At 48.8% G+C, this 19,171-nt stretch overlaps 1 protein-coding gene across 1 annotated transcript in view; it reads right to left on the minus strand.

Moving 5' to 3' along the window:
• CELSR1 (cadherin EGF LAG seven-pass G-type receptor 1) overlaps positions 1 to 17,421 on the minus strand; it is a 157,659-nt gene extending 140,238 nt beyond the window's left edge. Inside the window, exon 1 of the mRNA XM_088533246.1 lies at positions 14,677 to 17,421. Coding sequence (XP_088389372.1) covers positions 14,677 to 17,359 — 2,683 coding nt within the window. The 5' untranslated portion in view covers positions 17,360 to 17,421. The remainder of the gene's footprint in view (positions 1 to 14,676) is intronic.
• Between the last annotated feature and the right edge of the window lie 1,750 nt (positions 17,422 to 19,171).

Below are 19,171 nucleotides of genomic sequence, written 5' to 3' on the forward strand. Positions count from 1 at the left end.
TCAGGCAGTTCAAAGCGCTAATGCATTTGCTATTTGTTAATATGTATATTTAATTTCTGCAGGAAAAAAAAAGGGAAATAATTTGCCCATCAACAGGTTCAATTTTCTGTTCAGGGGAGCTTCTCAAGGAAGTACATTGCATATACATACTGCTACTCATAAACTTTCAAGTGTTCATTAGTTTATCAAGCTGCATCATTTTGCTGAATTAAAGGTGCAGATGTTACCTCTAGAGAGGAAAATTCTCTGTTCCCAGCTTGTTCTCTGGACGTCTTTCCCAGGATAAATTACCTTTTCTCAAATGTGAGCTACTGGAACACGACAGCCAAGAGGAATGAGCAGTTCAGCCACATGATACCTTACTTTAATAAAACCACTGCGCTTAACACAACCCTGAAGTGGAAGACCCATATTCCAGTGAATATTTCAGATATGACATTGCTTCTTTCTGTACCAATTTAAACTCATTGATGGTGGTTGGACAGGAATAATAAATTACTGTAATTTCAGAAAGCAGAATATAATTTTTCCATCCTGGTATTAGATAACCCCGATTACTTCCCTTTTCCTCCTTTTCAGTCATACCGCAGAAGGAAGGTGACGTTTTCCTCAGCTCCACTGACTGTGTCCAGCAGCACAGCTAAGAAAGAGGATCACGGGCCCATCCTTTATTTTAAACTTGCTCTCTTCTTTCCTCTTGGGATGAGCAGACTCAGGATGCAGATCCTCAGCCCCTACTGTGGTATGGAGTTTCACAACACTTTTCGGCTCCCCAACAGGCATTTCACACACATTTCTCACCCTGAGGGACTACTAAAAGTCCTGTTCACAGGTCATTTTTAGCGAGTTGCATCTGCCCAGTGGGAATCTCAGAAAGATTCTTCTCCAGATTCCTCCTGGGCTCCTTAAAATGAAAGACTGAATGTGTCCCCAGGGCTTCGCTGAGGTGACGTGATTCTGTTTGGGACACGTCTCTGCTCTACCACTGATATTAGAGGGGAGCAGGACTCCAAAAGAGGATTGTGTATCTGCTGGAAATAATCCCTGTGGAAGAACCCTTGTAAGCACTACCTGAGAGCTGGACGGTCTCCAAGGAGAGGACGGTGTGGCCCTGACACATCACGTCCTCATTCTGGCACTACATATAAGCGATGCGTTACCTTCTGAAGGGAAAGGACAGCACTGCTTCCAAATAGGCAGTAGGAGCCAGCCCAGCAGAAAGAAATGTGAGAAATGGGCTGGAATGACATCCCAAGTAGGCTCTTATGTTCCATGAGCTTTTAGTGACCCACAAATTATTAAAGGGAAAATTAAATGCTACAAAGTCTCTACAAGCAAAAATGTAAAAGAAATTAATTTGGAAGTCTAACAGAAGCAGCAGCAGGGTGTTAGTGCAGTATTCCCAAAAGTGATTAAATTCCCCTGCGGCCCGACTGGGTCAGCATCACGGAGCGGTAGCTCCCGGACGCCGGGAGGAATTGTTCTTGCCACGGAGCTGGGCCGAGCCGCGCAGTTAGCTACTGCTGCACCGTCAAATGCGAGGCAGAAAACGCTCTGTAAGTGCAAACACACACAGGTGGCACTTACGTGATCGGGCTGAGCTCTCTGCTGATGAAAGGGAGGGATTCGGTGACCTTGGTGGAGCCTTACCTAGTGACCAAGCAAAGCGGGCACCCTTTGGGGTATTGCGCTATACTATATAACGTGATTAAAGCAGTACGAATAAAGAACCCAGAAAGCAAAAACTGTGAATTTCACAAAATCAGAGATTTGTTTCTCTAAAACTCAGCTTAATCAACCTACCAGAATTTCATTAGTCTTTTCTTATTGTTATTTATTTATATAAGTTCAAGTACCTTCAAACGAGCAAAGTACCGCCTTTATACAACACTAACACAATAAAAAGTAATCCTATAGGAGTTGTAGGGGAGGCACTAAGTGCAAGCTAAGCAAGTAAACTTAACTCCACAGACACTTCTCAGCTGAAGCAGACACCAGTAATTAGAGCTGACGGAAAGCTCCCAACTCAGCCATGGAAGTTGTCACTTCACTTTCCCTTCAGGCCTTGAAAAGAGCAACAGGATCTTTTGACAGACCAAGTCAGATTAAGGAGATGAACAGCGAGACCAGGGTGTCACTGACAGCACGGCAGAGCAGCGGGTGAATCCTCCTCTCCCAAAGAGAGGACATGAAAAAACAAAGAAGCAGCAGGAAACGGCTCCTGAGACTTCTAAGGAATTTGGGTAGTTTTATCTCATCATCTCAGCACCTCGGCTTCAGAGCAGCCCTACTGATACACATGCACCGCGCCAAGGAGCCAGTTAGTCATCGCAGATTAAGAAATACCTAACAATTTGGCAAAGGATGTAATTTAAAAGCAACTGTACAAAAGTCTGCAAAACTCATTCATACCAAACAAACAGGCTCACCACAGACCATATAAAAAATGTCCTCACCTCTCAGTTCTCACCTGAATTTATTGCTATTAATCATTCACATCCATCAATACTGTTAGTAGTAAATAGAAATTTCTTTATTTAAAGCCTCTTAAACGTGAACAAAGTTACAGGTACTGCTGTTATCTAAACTGTAACGGAATGGGTGCACAGAGAAGTAACAAAACGTATTTACTGGAGCTGACAGTAATGACAGATGCAGCCAGTCACAAAGAAAATAAAGAACAGGAGTGAGAACCTAGACACAAACTGGGCTGAACTCCCCACTCGAGGGCTGAGCACTGCTCGCACGGACTGCTGAGATGCCAACCACCAACACGCAGAGCGCGGACGTGTCCCGGGTGCCAGCTGGCTGTGGTGGCGCTCGGCTGCATGTGCCACGAGCAAAGCCTCTCTAGGTCGCCAGTTCCCCCCCGGAGGGCTCTGCGGTGCAGGGAGCCTTGGGCAGAGCCCGCAGTTCGGGATGACGTCCAGCATTGCCAAGGAGGAGCTGGACACGTTCTCCCAGGCAGTGTGCTGGCCACATCCCGGTCCTGTGCGGCCTGGCCTACAGTGCCTCTTCCCAACGCTCTCGAGCTCTTGCGAGGGAAATGCCCTCCAAAGGAAGCCCTGGCTGCTCCAGGAGATCCCCTGCTCTGGACAGGCAGGTTTGTGGGTTGGAGGATTGCAGCAGCACAAATCCTTGAAGCGTAGAGGTTGCCCTTGGTCCCCCCTCCTGCGCAGCACAATCTGGCTCCCCACATGCTATCGGAGCCCCCTCAGAGCCCTGCACACAGGAAACCCCCCCACAGGGCACCCCTAGAAGAAATGGATCCTGCCCATCACCGTGGAGTAAATGCACCCATGACACAGCGAGTATGGAAAGAGCATAACGGCCAAAACAAGGGAAACGGATAAAGAGAAACCTGCCTCGCCACCCAGCAGGAAAGAGGAAAGGGAATGAGGAAGGATGTTTGCACTCGATTAACAAAACGTCGGCAAAAAAAGAAAGACCAGCTTGTTTTGGTATATTACAGTTTCATTCACCAAGTCCTAAAACATGTCCTGGATTTACACTTTGCATCACCAGGGCAAACATCGGCAGCTTGGAGGGGCACTGCCCGACCTGCAGACAGTGGGAGCGCTCCCTTCGGCGGGAGGCTATGGGTGAAAGAGCCTGTGTCTCAGCATCGATTCCTCAAACACAAGGTTGAGATCGCAAAATTCAGCATAGAATAATGTTAAGCAACTCAGTAAGTAAAAGCTAAATTTAACAGAAACTATCTGTCATTTCAGGAAAAAAAAAAAGAAAAAAGATTTTTTTTCCTGCATCACATCAACTTTTTTTTTTTTTTTTTAATTTTTTTTACATGTATGGGATGTTCTAAGTAGCTCCAAATTGCCCATCTGAGAAATGCAAAGTCTGGGATTTTCTCTGCTTTTTGTTCAGCTGCCTCTTTTTTTAATCTGTGTCTTGCTTAAAACTCAAACACAGCACAAACTATTACTTTCTGAGTTTTTCACTTAATTTCTTCAATTATCACGTGAAACTATTACTCAAACCTCCATAAAGTTCCTCTAGCTCACTCTCTGCAACCTTGGGAAACTACTGAAATACACTATTTGTAAACTTCCTAAACCAATTATTTCATTTTTAAACAGTAAGCCAAAAAAACGCATTCTTCAAACATCCTTTTGAACCTTTTGAATGAATCCTTTTCCAAACAACAGGCTGTAAAACCAGAATCAAGGGGCAGATTTTTGTGAACTCCAGAAACCGAAGTCAAGAGGGGATTCAAACTAGCAGACGTTTGCCTGGCAGATGGAGGGCTCGACGGGGGGAGCACACACTGCCAAACTAAACTACGTCCGTAAGGAAAAGGGCGACACCAGAAACGCAGGCCGTGCGGAGCGGGGCCCAGTGCCGCGGGAGGAGGGTTTGCAGGGAGCTCCTCGCCGCGGGTGTCGTGACATTGCGGAGCGGCCGCGGGCCCCAGCGCAGGCACCAACACGTCGGCAGTGACGAGCAAGCCTGTCGTCATGACAGGCTGCAGCGAGCAGGAGGGGTACACGGGAGGCGAAGGTGTGTCGAGCTTGAGATACTCAGCGGTGTGATGGGCTGATCCCACAAATCTGACCATAACTGACCCTTTAGTCCATCCGGGGCTTCTGCACAGGAACGCGTGTCAGAGAAGGCTTTTTTGAGGTACGCATTTACAAACAGCTAAAGCCAGGAGACAAGTGGACCCGGAAAGCTGCCTGCCGGCGCGCTGCAAGTGTCAGCATGATTCCGGAGCTTACAGCACTTACCTAAGAAATGGGAATCGTAAATCCCAAACTGTTTCTGTATCATATTCGGCTTCTCTTTAATGTGTAGCACAGCAAGGGCTTTGAGATCAAGGGCTGGAGCCCAGCCCATCTCTGCCCCAGATAAGTGTCCCCATCGCTATGCTGAGTGAAGTGCCTAAGCGGTAGCCGGGTGGTATTTCAAGTGCTCCCACTTTACGGGACACTTAATTGCCTAAATCAGGACACCACTCCAGAGGACAGACACCTGGGAAGCGAGGCGCTGTGGCCTGGAATGCTCAGCTCAATATGCAAGTTCCCTGCAGGATCCAAGTCTTGAGAGGTGCCAAAGGCCTCTCCCTACCCACGTCAAGCGTGAGGTGCCACCAGTAACTAGGGCTCTGCCCAGCAAGGTCCCGAGGCTAGAAACCACATGTTGCTAAAGGAGACAGTGCCCTAGCAAGCATGTGACAACTTCTACAGGATTTAAGCTCAATTCAGATAACCATCTCAAAAAAAATACAGCCAGGATGTTAAAGGCTCTCCTTCAGTGCTAGACCTAGTATAACAAATGATAACAGCACAGGAATAAAGTAGGGGTGCTCGGGACTGCTTCCCTGGACAATCCCAAGCACGTGGCATAAATTCAATCAAGGAAACTAAATGAGCTGCTAACATCAGTTTCAAACAAGGTCAAAGAATCTGATCTGGAGCTAATGAAATGAAAGAGCAAAGTCAACAGATCCAGCAATTCTTCGTGCCCACGAAACCTACTCCAGAGGCAAAGCAGATACAGAGAATCATCCTGATTAAGTTATCCCTATAAACTCTCAGGAAGACTTCCAAACCCTTTAGGCCCCCTAGGATACAACTGTAAAGACAGACTGCTAGACAACTGTAAAGACATCATGTCCATGAACCTCAAATTGGATAATGGTGCTCCACGCTGCCCCTTGCTGCAGATCCGGGTGGCTGTGCTCCTCCCTGAAGCTAGATATAAACTACGGACTCCACACTAGGAGAGCGAGTTGGTGTTGACACTGGTTGTTAGCAATGGGCTCTCCCTGGTCTCCCTTCTTCAGAAAGCGTTGAAATACTTTGACCAGATGTGTCATTTCCAAAAGTGCTACAGACCTGCTGGAATGTAGCATCTACTGTGCGTCCTGCAGCGGTGTTGAAAGCAGGTTGGCTGTGTATGCCTCTCTTTGTACTTGATAAGCATAATATGTCTCTGCTTATTAAGTGGCCTCTATAGGATTTACTGCAGCTTTACCATGTCATTTATTTGCTTTTTTTTTGTGTGTGCCTGGCAAGAGTAAATACTGGAATAAATATGAAAGCAGTTACAGATTAGCAGCTGTAACTGCTTGTTCAAACAAAGTCCCAAAGTCCCACAGCTTTCCTTTCTCTACTGCTAGAAAATCCTACTCTTCCGTCCAACAGCTTTTTGTTCAAGTGCAAAGATCACCTTTATGAAGCAGTTGTAAACTTTACTTCTTTGTCAAATGCCAGATTCCCATAAGAGTATGTTTTTCTCCTTCATACACTCAAACTCTCTTGAAAACATTTCAAGTATACCCCAGTGTTACTCATGGCAAAACATCTTCCCATTTGCAGGTTACAGTCTCCCCCAGCCCCTTCTGGTCTGCCAAGCTTGCTAACGCTGCTCGTTTTCTGGTAGAGAAGTGAGCACAGTCATCTCCAGGAAAAGCAATCCTTCCTTCCTGGCAGATATTTAGGACAGGTTCATCCCATTGAACTTTAGCTACCTAACAGCAAAGCAATTAGCCCCAGTCAATCATCTCTGTTCACTCTTTAATCAGTGGAGTGAGATGCACATCTCCCCGCTGCAGCCCTCCCACCCACCAGCTGATCGTGGATGGGACCAGCCCTCCAACAGGTGACTTACTTCCCCTATGGATAATGTCAGATGATACAAACCTAGCCATAGGAACCAAACTGTATCTTTGGTTACATTATTCTAATAAAATCATCACATGCATGTGAAATCTAAGAGAGCTTTCACACCCGTGCCTGGTTAAAAAATGTATTGGAGAAATCTTTACCAAACAAAAAACCTCTGAATAACAGGTTGCAAAATCTTCCATGGAGATTCCATCTTGCTTCCTTTGGAAACTTTTGTTACATCTATAAATAGTTCAGTGCTTTTGACACTGGAAAGAGCGCTGCACTAGGAGAGAAAAAAAAAAAAACAGTACAACTCTGTCGCTTGTCACAGAAAAATAAAGTGGGAAAAATGGATTTAATCAGAAGTTCTTTCTTTCAAGTGGACTACTACTGTGAACAAGGCTTTGAAGAGCTGAACCCCTTGTCAACTTGTTAAATACTCTGCTTTATGCAACTTTTGGCAAAACAGTCCTATAAAAAAGGCAACACACAACAGAAAAGCCAGCTAATCATGAAAGACAGCACTGACATTTGTTTCTGAAATGTCAAAGTGGATGTCAGAGTAGTTTAAGTACTATTTTGTCTAAAAACATCATCATTCCTACACAAACCTGGATAGAATGATTGTAACATGGAAAACTGCCAAAGGGGGTTGTTAGATGTGATCTGAATATCTTCAACCCTTTCAACCCTACTACATTTCCTAGTGAGTTACCATAGAAATTTTCAGAAACGCAAGTCAGAATGCCAAAGAAAGCTAAGACAGCGAGTTGCCCAGATCCAGTAAATTAGGCGATACTGAGGTAAGCACATAAATTGTACTGTGATCCCAAGCACTTAGATGTGGCAAGTCTGACCCCACCAACTGGCCCTCAAAATCCCAAGGGGTTATAGAAGTGAGGGTGTGGATGGAACAGGAGGCAGCGTGTTGCTCTGGCCATTTGATCCGGCCCTTACGCATCTCCTATGTATGAGCATTACAGCTAGAGTTGCCGGCACTCCTGAATATTGAGAAGGTATTTGTAGCAGCTGGCTTTGGAAGAGGTTTCTGCTTCCTTTTGCTTCTTCTCTGCGTAGCAAATAACTGTGCTCCGAACTCAGAGCTTGGTCCTGTTGCCATAGTCTTTGCATCAGTCGCAGCTGAGCCAGGGCTCTGCCTCCGCTCCGACCTGCCCACCCTGAAGCCTGGAGATACCCCGGCTGCGCTTAGACCAGCCTGGGCGGCGTGAGAGCACCTGGGTTCCCAGGTGAGGGCCTGTGAAGGGTCTGGCCAGAAACGCCCTCCTGAGCTGTGGCATCCACGCGGGGCGGCCCCGCGCAGCGCCGTATCTGAAATCCAGCATCGCACTCCTCAGTCTTCACTTGCTTGACGTGCAGCTTTGCATAGAAGTGTCTGAGAAAATCCATTTATTTCAAAGATGAGATTCAACAACAAATGGGAGTTTTAAGATACTACATTCCAAAAAAAGAATGGGCTATTCAATGAGCAAATATGAAATTATACGCTTTATTAAGAGCTACTTCCTCAAGTACTGCTTGGGATACTGGACATAATAAGGCAAAACATCCCACTGCTTCACACCACACTACCCATGTCACTACTACTAGGATGGGTTACTACCATCCTAGCATCCAAGTCTGCAAAGTTGTTCCTTCATTTTTCTAAATAAGAGGTTCTTTCTTTGGTCATTACCTTTGATAGCAACTATTCATTCTGGATTTGGCAGTTTGCAGTAGGCTCCACAGCCCCATCCTAAAGCATGCAGAACAGCAAAGAAATCCATGACCAGGATAAGAAAAGAAGAATTCTTCCTACTTTTCATCCACAATCAGAAATAACATTTAATGTCAATGACTTTTAACAGGAAAGCAAAAAAGGATATACTAAACAAAAAATGCATGAATAAATCCAGAAGCTCAAAAAGGGGGTCCAGAAATACAAAACAATTACCAATCCATTTAGACATTGATTATTATAGCTATCTCCCCACCTGCAAAATAACTTTGTAACAGGAAAGAAGTTTTCAGGCAAAAAACCTTCATGCTTCTCTAAACCTAACTTTTATCCCTTGAGACTGTTATCAAAAAAAGCCTAGTAGATCTTTCTGCCTTTAACATCTAAAGTCCCCTTTTTCTTATTGTTGTACTGAAGTCTCCCAGCACAGCACGTTTCTGTACTGCACTGAGGGAAGCATCGATGTTTAGGCAATAAAAAATAAAATAAACCATCACTGCACTGAGTGAAGTGTACACAAAGCCAGCCATAAAAAATGCTGAAAACCCTGTGGCAACCCAATAACTTGCAGAGAAATCTTAACAGGAAGACTGTGACCTGACTCTGCAAATATAAACATGCACTTAATTTGGGGTTTAGGCAGCACTGCTGAGTTGGGGTTTGCGTAGGGTTTGGATAGACATTATCTTATCAAAGGGCTGAAGTGCGAGGGCTGCCTGCGACTCTGCTGCGCTCACCCGACGGCGACAGCCCCAACTGCCTGCCCAGCACCGCGCAGGCAGACCCAGGGCCTGCTTCCCACGTAGACAAACAAGTATTTCATCTACCTGCTTCACAGAACCAGTGTTCTGCATTTTTACCCAGGGAAAAGTGGAAGCTTCTATGTGTCAGATTCTTCCTTTTGCCATTAGATACGGAGGTTTGTAGACTGCTCTGACCCTTTCCTGCAGGTAGTGGTGGTGAGGAACCTCCAGTATTTGTGCTTCCAGGCTTCACTTTGCAGGATGAGGGTAAGAACCATGTATGTGTATATGCTCCCAATGCAGAGGCACACCAGGGTACAAACACCTTGGCAAAAACTGTGTCACAAAACCACATGCCCTGCATGCAAGCAGGGAGAAGCAAACATCCTCAGTGCTGGCTGCTCTTCACAGTAGCATTTTGCAGAAGTGATGAGATGAACCACCTCATTTACTCCCTAAAGTGTGCTGTGGTAAAGGTTTATTTTTATTACTAGGGATCTGCACTTTAGTGAAGAAACTTCTCATTGACAAGAGCATGAGCTGTGGATGTGCACTGATTTACTGATCTGCTTGCAGTAGCTATCTTTTATATCACTAAAAAGTTATTTTGCCAGTCAGCCTTCCATTAAATATGTTGCTCTCATAGCCATAGATGTTTTCCTGCCTTTTGAAATAAAAATACACCACCACCCCTATGAACTCAGGAATTACAAGGGAGGAAACACATATGAAAGCAATGAGTTAGCAACAGCTTTTTTATCAGTTGGATATCAGCCAAGGGAGATCTCCAAGCTATCCCAACTTGGAAAAGGTAATCACTACTATCAAGTCATCATTTTAGGAAAACAAACACAAGTTTTCAGAAACACTGCACGAAAACTACTAAAATTGATGAGCCCTTTCAGAAGCTCCACTCAGCACACACGCAAGGACCACCAGGCACACTCGCCATGCCACGCTGACAGCCTGGCTCCTAAGGAGGTTACTTATGACTCTCTCCATGGTCTCCACAGCCTGCAAGTCCCTGCGTCTTCCTCCCTTTAGCGTGTGCTGCACACACGCAGTGCAAGTGCAGGCAGGGCCATGCAGAATCGCCAGCAAGAGCAGAGCTCCAAATTCCAGCGCGGGGCTCTAGGTGGGACGGAGCTCACGCCACCACCACGGGAGCGCTCTCGGAGAAGTACATGCAGATACGCTGCCTCCGACCAGAGGAGCCAGCAGGAACATCTTCCCATTCCTATAATCTTGTAATTGTATAACCTGCAGTGACGGCATCGCAGCTGCGGAGAGCAGCTCATGCGCTAATTCCTCCTGGCTGACACCTGAAATGGGGCTGCTGCTCCAGCCAGTGTCCACCAAGAGGGACGCCTGTCCTCGCGAGATGGCAGCGACACCGCTCGCAGACAAGCAGGACGGTTGCTCTGCCCGAACCGGACAAGACCTTGACAATGTCAGCAATGCAGCTACGCAGCTCACGCTTGCCCCAGGCCTGTGCCACCATCCCAGCCACCCACCAACAGGAATCTTTCAGCCTACTCAATTGCTCTTCCCTCTTATTTTTTTCTTTTCATCCATATTTTTCTCCAAACAGTCAAAGTCCCAAAAGTTGAGTGTTTACGGCACAAGCATGGCCACAGATTTATCGCATGGCCACAGATTTATTGTTAGAGCTAAAGTATAATATCTTTTGTTAGACCTGCAGGAGAACACACTGAGCTGGAGATGCAGGACCATTAACATAATGACTGTCAAATTACAATAATAATGAAGCTTCTTTAGCCATCTCTGGGTCAAAATAACAAAAGGGCATTGCCATGCAAATGAGCTCTACCTCAGCCTGTATTTGCTGATAGTCAATAAGGTCACTAAATGCCTCAGAGAGTAAAAGTCAAAGAAATGCAAAAGGAAATACTTTAACTTGCATACACTCAAAAATCCCAGGGTTTCTACCTCTTGCTGAGGGTAACAGCTCTTAAAGGCTGTGTCCCAAATTTATATTTATTTGGGCCAGTTGGAAGCTCCAGCTTATAGTCAGGCTGGGTATTTTACCTGCATTCTGACTGGACTGCAATCCTGGAGGCGTTAATGTACAGATGTGTTGTAGGGCAGAGAGCTATCACTCATGACAAGCGGGACTATCTGTGGTGCTGGAGCAGCGTTTGCGGGGCGATCCCAGAGCAAACCTGAACACCAGTTGTGCAAAGCCAAGGCCAGCACCAGCTTTCGCCACGGCGCAAGAGGAGATGGGGGCACGAGGCAAACGTGGTGTTACCCGAGCAATGCTTAAATTGTTTTTTGACTAGATAAATTGCAAACTAACTGGAATCAATTTGACAATGTCCCTTTCAGTGCTTAAAGTATAACTGTGGGCAAAAAATGTTTGTAGCAACCCTATTTAAGTCATATGTTTATTAATAACACAGAGAAATCACAAATGGATCGACCATCAACCATCCTTTCTAGAAGTCCTGGCTAAAACCCTTCCCTCTTGCAAAGCGAGAGCAAGATTTCAACAGGGGCCAGATTTCATCCCTGCTGTTTGAAAAATGCAAACCTGGTGAGGCTACACGCAGGCAAGAGACAACGCGGCCGAGCTCGGCCTTCTCGGAGGAAAGCCTTGAGGGCGTGAAGGCCGAAGCACCCCGAGGCACCCCGAACCGTGCTAGGGGCTCGGGCGCTGAACCAGGCTATCAAAGCAAGCTCGCCCGTGTTTCTGAGGTACCGTCCATCCTCACGTTTGCTCAATGAAAATGTAATCCAGAGGATGGGACTTACTGGATGGGCACACAGAGTTTAGTTTCACGCCGGCGTCTCAATCACACAGGCTGCCCCGTGGCAGGCAAGGTGAGAAGCGGACATGGAGAGACTGGTTTCAAAAGAGGCTGACTTCAAAAGCTCCCTCAGGATCCAGAATCAAATGCTAATGCCCACACACCCGCAGAAGCACCACCATCCACATTCCTACCGCCCCGTTCTCCCTCTCGGCCGGGCTTCACCTGCCGCAGGCGCTCGCCCACAGGCCCACACACTGCTGAACACATTCACCTCATTTGGTTATTATTTTTTTTAATGAAGTGTATTGTTCTTGAGTTTTACTAAATCAATTGTCCACAATTCCTACCACTTTGTTCATACGCAGCAGGCCAAAAATCACCACATGCATTCAAATCATTTTCTCATCAAATTAAAGTAAACTGGGGTTCTCTAAGTGTCAAAGTCTCATAGAAATTTAACCAAATAGTGTATGTCCTCACTGGTCTCACATACATCCGCGTGCCTTCAGAGCAGACCACACTGCTGGTTAAAAAAAAAAAAAAAAAAGTATTTTTCATCTAGCAATGTCACTTCCGGCTCGTTTGTAGATCAAATTCCCCAAGTTCACCAAGAGCTGAAGCTCTTCACTGACCTCAGCAGCAGCTGTGACTAGGGCAGGACTTTCTGTCTGGGTTGAGAGGTTAATGGCTACTCGATAGACACGTTTTTCAGTTAACTGGCAGGTCATTTTAGCAGATGATTTACAAGTATGTTGCAACACTTGGGAGATAACCACGTGGAGCATTTCAGTCTGAGCTTCTTCTCTGCCTACATCAGATAAAGCAGAGAAAGCAGCCAGGTGAGAGTTTCCTGGATATAATCCCAAACTCCGCAAAACGTCGCCCTTTCCAATTTCCACAGAGCAAACTTTTGAAAAGCAACATCAGATGGAGCTCAGTGCTTGTCAAAATCACTTTAAAATCCTACCCCTAAAAAGCTCTCTCCTTTCAAACATTTCCGAGCAGGCAGCAGACAGACAGTTTTGATCGAAATCACGGAAGACTTTCAAAGTTCACATCCGCACCAAATATGAAAATCATGCACTTAACCGTCAAGCTCCTATTACTTAACAAAACAGAGGTTTTAATTCCTTCATTCTGCTATCTTGGATTTCATCCATTTAAACTGTAAAAAGAGCTTCAATGCCATTACAACAAGAAGACAGGACTACTTTGTATAATCTGTTTTTCAGTCCGGAGCACTCTCCTCAAGTCATCTAACAAAACGACTTTCCTAAGCTTCTTGCCTGGTGCCGAGTCCTTATCTCTTGCTGCTAGATAAGGCGCTGCTGGTTCAGACAGACAATGACCACGCAGTTACCTGTATGTTAATCCAAATGTTGCTTTTTTTTTAAGGTCACAAGCCAACTGCCTTTTTTTCAGCAGGTCCTCACAGGACATGGAAACAGTATTTATGAACTAACTTACCACATTAGCTGCCCTGTAGCATTTTGCAAGAAACTGGGGCCCTTTTCAGATGACATACCACAATAATTTCAATCCGTTCACTTAATATCACTTCCATTTCCCTGAAGCAAAAAGAGACTCAAGCCTGCAAACACAACAGAGAGGATTGCTCACTACCCTGGGGCCCCACCGCTCTCCAAATAACTACTTACAGTAGCAAGAGCTGCTGGGATTAGTGCCACAGTCAGGTATTTTTTTTTAAATACAATTTCCCAAAGAGAAGCATCTCCTAAAGCGTCATTATATATAGTGACTGCTTCCAGCTATTTTATGTAGAAAGAATACAAATATTAGCTTTAGTTTGTACAGAGATGGGGAGAGGAACGTGTCTGGCTATAACCTCTGAAAGTCAACACAAGTGTGGGATCAGGTCCACAGCAAACTTTATAAGTGGCACCTGCAAAGGAAATTATTCATTGCATGATTGGTGCCGCAGTCAGAGACATAAGAAGTAATTCCACAATAAACAAGCAGCTGAGCAGAAAAAGAATAATCTCCTAAAAGCGCATATAAGAGTATGGAGCAATATTGAACAGTCTACTTAACAGAAGAAACAGTTCTCACACACACAAACAATTTTTCCAAGTAATTTAATCCTATGATACCCTCCAGTGAGTCCTCTCACACAACCCCAGCGGCAGAATTTTCAGTGCTGATTTTGGTGGTGCACTTGGCCAGTATCTGCCTTTAGCCCTAATAAAGCTGCCCCCATGCAATTAGCTGTTCCAGTGCTATTACACAGCTATAACTCACTGCTCTAGGAGCAGGCCTTTCCCACAGGAACACAGGAACCAGCAGTGCAAACCGGAGGCCAGATGTGCTGCCTGTCAGGCAACTGCTCACCAACAGGGCAGGCTAGGGATTTATCAGCCAGATCTCCCAGTACACAGACTGGAATAAACGAATGAGTTCTATCTTGTTGTTAAAAAGCAAACTAATACAAAATCCCCTCTTTTTTATCTTAAAAAAAAAGAGAGAAAATAAAAGTGGGGAAAAGCTCTCCAAAGCCATGGTGTTGATATCAATTTTAAGCATTAAAGATAGTGCGCATACCTTACATCTTTTCAAGTTAGGTCATTTATTGCCTTTATGCATCGCTTCAGCCACATTTACTCAACAGCTTCAACACACCACCACGGCACACAGGCCTGACACATTTTTGTGGTTCCTCTCCAAGAATTTCACAAATTGCTGCATCAGGAAACTGAAGGTTGCCCTGTAAACTGCACACAGTCTGTTCCAACACAAGCAGATTCACATACTTTGTTACCATTTGTACACCTGCTTACCTGAGACAGACACTTTCATGAGGGCTTCCAGGGGTCTGTTGTTGTCCAGATCACGACTGAGTTTGAGCTCCCCAGTGGCAGAGTCCAAAAGGAGCAAATTTAACTCATTGCCTTGCACAAAGGTGTAAGCCAGGCTGTCAGACACATCGGGATCATGAGCTGGGATCTTGCCAATCACACCAGAGGGGAAACTATTGGACTTGTTGGTCACATAGTTGTTGAAGAGGATCTGGAAGTCCTGCAGGACAGGTGGGTTATCATTCTGATCCAGGAGGCGGATGTGCACTGTAGCTCGGCTGACAAGAGGGGCAGAAGTGGCCTGCACCACGATCACATACTCTGTTCGGCTCTCATAATCCAGGTCCATCAGGGCTGTGAGGTCCCCATTGAGCAAGTCCAGCTGGAAGACCTCAGGGATGTTGCCCTCCACAATCTGGTACATGATCTGGGCATTGGTTCCCTCGTCAGGGTCAGCTGCACTAATCCGTGCCACAATAGAGCCCACGGGGCTGTTCTCCTCCACGAAGATGTCAAATTCATCCCTCTCAAAGACTGGAGGGTTGTCATTGATGTCCAGCACAGTCACCTGGATATCCACAGAGGCTTTCAGGGGTGGGCTGCCCCTGTCTACAGCAAAGGCCCGCAGGCTGTAGACTGCCACATTTTCACGGTCAAGCTTGCGCAGTGTACGTATCACCCCTGAAGTGGGCTCGATGTAGAAGTCTCCGTCTCCATCATCACCACCTTGGAAGGTGTAGAGGAGACGGCCATTGAGGCCTGAGTCACGGTCCGTAGCTGACAGCTGCAGGACGCTGGTGGAGAGAGGCACATCCTCAAAAACTGAGCCCTGGTAGCGGTCACGCAGGAAACGGGGCGCATTGTCATTGGCATCCAGGATGAGGATCTCAACGTAGGTGGTATCAGACTTCTGGGGAATGCCATTGTCATGGGCTGTAATGGCCAATGTGTAGGAGGCTTGGTCCTCGTAGTCCAGCTCCATAAGGGTGGTGATGGTGCCTGTGTCAGGGTCAATGCGGAACTGGGGGATGTTATCATCCAAAATGTAAGTGATCCTTGCATTCTCCCCTGTGTCCTCATCAGTGGCACTGATGGTGACAATAGAGGTGCCAATAGGCTTGTCCTCACTGACACTCACAGTGTAGTGGGAGCTCTGGAAGACTGGACGATGTGTGTTGGCATCTGTGACATTGATGAAGACCTGGACGGTGTCAAAGCGAGTACCATCCGAGGCAGTGACTGTGAGCACATATTGCCTCTCCTGCTTGTAATCCAGGGGTAAGGCCAGGGTGATCAGTCCCCCTCCACTCTGACTGGTGATGGCAAAACGGTTCCTAGTGTTGCCGCTGGTGATCTGATAGGTCACGACACTGTTGACATCCCTGTCCACAGCTGTCAGTGTGAGCACACTGCTGCCCACAGCCGCATCCTCGTTCAGTCTGAGGTGATACACCTTCTCAGTGAAGGCAGGGTTGTTGTCGTTCACATCCAGGACCGTGATGGACACACTGGCTGAGGAGGTCATGACAGGCACACCATGGTCCCTGGCCTCCACCCCAAAGTGGTAGTTCTCTACAGTCTCTCGGTCCAGCTCTGCCGACACCGTGATCCACCCAGTGCTGTTGTTGATCTGAAAAGGGAACCCAGAGTCGCCCACTACGGGAGCACTTCCAGCAGGCGATGTCATCTCTATGAGTTTGTACTCCAGGCGTGCATTTTCCCCGGAATCAGCATCCACAGCCTGGATGTGCAGCACTGAGTAGCCCAGAGGAACGTTCTCCAGCACCGTGGCCTGGAAGGGAGTGCTGACAAAGATGGGGGCATTGTCATTTACATCCACGACCTGCACTGACACCATGCCACTGGAGTTGATTAAGGGAGGCCTACCCCCATCCTGGGCTTTGATCCGCAACGTGTACTCCCGAATAGTCTCATAATCCAGAGGGTTGATCAGGTCAATGGCGCCAGAGAAAGAGTGGATGTAGAACTGACCTTTCAGGTTACCGCTCACAATGCTGTAGTGCACCTGGGCGTTGCTGCCCCGGTCTCGGTCGGTGGCCTGCACCTGAAGTATCTGGCTGTTCACTGGGGCATCCTCCGGCACCTGCACGAGGTAGCGCTTCTCACTGAACTGCGGGTAGTTGTCGTTCTCATCCTCCACAGTGATGTGCACCATAGCTGTGGCACTGCGAGGCCCTGGGTCCTTGCCCTGGTCATTAGCTTCCACCACCAGGTGGTACTCAGAAACCTCCTCGCGGTCCACCGGGGCTCGGGTCCTCACCACCCCAGAGCGCGGGTCGATCTCGAAGACGCCATCGGCAGCTCCTGGCTCCAGCAGGCGGTAGAGCATATTGGCATTGGCTGGGGCATCACCGTCAGTAGCACGGATTGTCAGCACCTCATAACCCACCTCCAGGTTCTCTCGGATGCTCTCCCGGTACTCAGGCTGCTCGAACACGGGCTCGTGGTCATTCGTGTCGCTCACGGTCACTGTGAGATAGGTGGTGGCGGAGCGGCGGCGCGGGGAGCCGTGGTCAGAGGCAGTCACTTTGAGCACATGCGTGTCCTTGGTCTCGCGGTCCAGGCTGCGCGTGGTGACCACGCTGCCCGTCTCGGCGTCGATGGAGAAGTAGTCGTTGGAGCGCTCGTCGAAGAGCGCCTCCATGGAGTACGTGAGCCGGCCGGCCTCGCCGTCGTCGGCGTCGTGCGCCCGCAGCGCGATCACCGCCGTGCCCGCCGGCTCGTTCTCGGCGATGGACACCTGGTAGCTGGGCAGCTGGAACTGCGGGGGGCTGTTGGGGCTGCGCGCCCGCCGCGGGGCGCCCCTCGGGCCGGGCCCGGGCAGCGGCGGCCGCAGCGCGGCGGCGCCCGGGGGCAGGTGGAGCAGCGCGGCGGCCCGCGGCGGCTCCGCGGCGCCCGCGCGGCCCAGCGCGCAGAGCAGCGCGGCGCAGGACACGCAGGCGGCGGCCGCGCACAGCGGCGGCATCTCCGGGGCTCACGAGGCGGCGATCCCGGGCGCCGCGCTCCCGCACCGCCCATGCAGCCCGCCGCGCCGCTCACCCGCCTCGGCCATGGGCAGCGCCGCCGCGCGAGCCGGGCGCCGCCGCGGGCTCCGGGCCGCGCCGCGGGCACCCTCGCCGGGCAGCGCGCTGGAGAGCTCCAACTTTTCCACCTTAAACTTTGAAGTGAGTTCAAAATGGCTCCTCTCCTCCTCCTCTCCTCCTCCCACCGCTGCTCCCGAGAGGGTGATTAGCATAAACCTGCTGCTCCTCTCCGTCTCCAAAAGACCAAAAGAAAAAAAAAAAAAAGACGAAAAGAAGAAGGAGGGGTGGAAAAAATAAACAGCAGCGGAGCGAGTCCCCCCGGCGCCCCCGCGGCGGGCGCAGCGCGGTCCCGCGTGGCTCGTCCCCGCGCGGCCGCCCCGTCGCTGCGGCCCCGCTCGGCGGCGGCTCCCGGCGCGGGGGCGCTGCCCGGGGCGGGCTCTGGAGCGGGTCCCGCCCGGCCCCGCCCGGCCCGGCCCGGCCCGGCCCGCACGGAGCCGCGGGGCAGGTGGCCCCGGGGGCAGCGGCGGCAGCGGCACCTGATTCCCGCCGCCACCGGCGCCCTCCGCAGCGGCGGCGACTTTGCAAGGTTTGGTTTCAGTATTCCCCGCAAAAAAACGAAAAAACTAAAACCATAAAACTCCTTCCAGAATAGGGTGGTCACAACACACCCACCCGGCTGGGTTTCCCGCCCCGACCGCAGTTGGGCTATGCAAGTTCTCCGCCTTGTTCTAGCATTTCGCTGCGTCCCAGCCTTCACTTTTTGCCGACACTCTCCCACTCTGCTCTACACAAAATGCCAGGCAGGTTTCTGGAAGGTTTCTTTGGGGCACTTTGCATGCAATTCTGCCCATCATTGCAAACTCGGAGAGTTCTTTGGGACGAAGCAAGCAAAGCCAGACCCCCCCCACTTCACCCCTTCCCCAGCAGTTGCGGTGCTGGCTCCGTGAGTTGAGGAGAAATCCCTTTATTTGCGCTGCACCCTCGTTTCGGCGCTGCAGCCGCGCGCATCCCTGCGGCTGCAGTGTCCTCTGGTGGGTGAGGCGAGCAGCGGGGCCTGCATGTGCCGCCGCAGCCGCATGCGCCCGCGGGCCTTGCTGCGCTGCGGGCACCCCTGCAACGGCCTTTCCCACAGGTATCGGCAAAAACGGCAGCTCAGCAGCCATCCCAGCCAGGTTTGAAACACCTTGTGCTGTCTGAAAGCAGGAAGCCAGCACTGGAGAAAGCTCTAGGGTTACCTTAGTGTCTGCAGCACGTGCAAGAAGACTGTAAAAACACACATTCCTAAACCTGCTCTCATACCTGGAACTGCAGTGTTTCAAGGAAAAAAAAAATAAAGGAAATTAGTGCCAATATGTCCTGCATTTTTTAAAACTGATGTTTTGGAAGCTGCTTAGTGGATTCAGCCTTACTGGTTAGAGTGCTTTTTAGGGGAT

This window comes from Tinamus guttatus, unplaced genomic scaffold (assembly GCF_059628265.1).
Source record: "Tinamus guttatus ecotype Peru unplaced genomic scaffold, ASM5962826v1 Tinamus_guttatus_pri_ptg000489l, whole genome shotgun sequence".
NCBI classification, from domain to species: Eukaryota; Metazoa; Chordata; class Aves; order Tinamiformes; family Tinamidae; genus Tinamus; species Tinamus guttatus.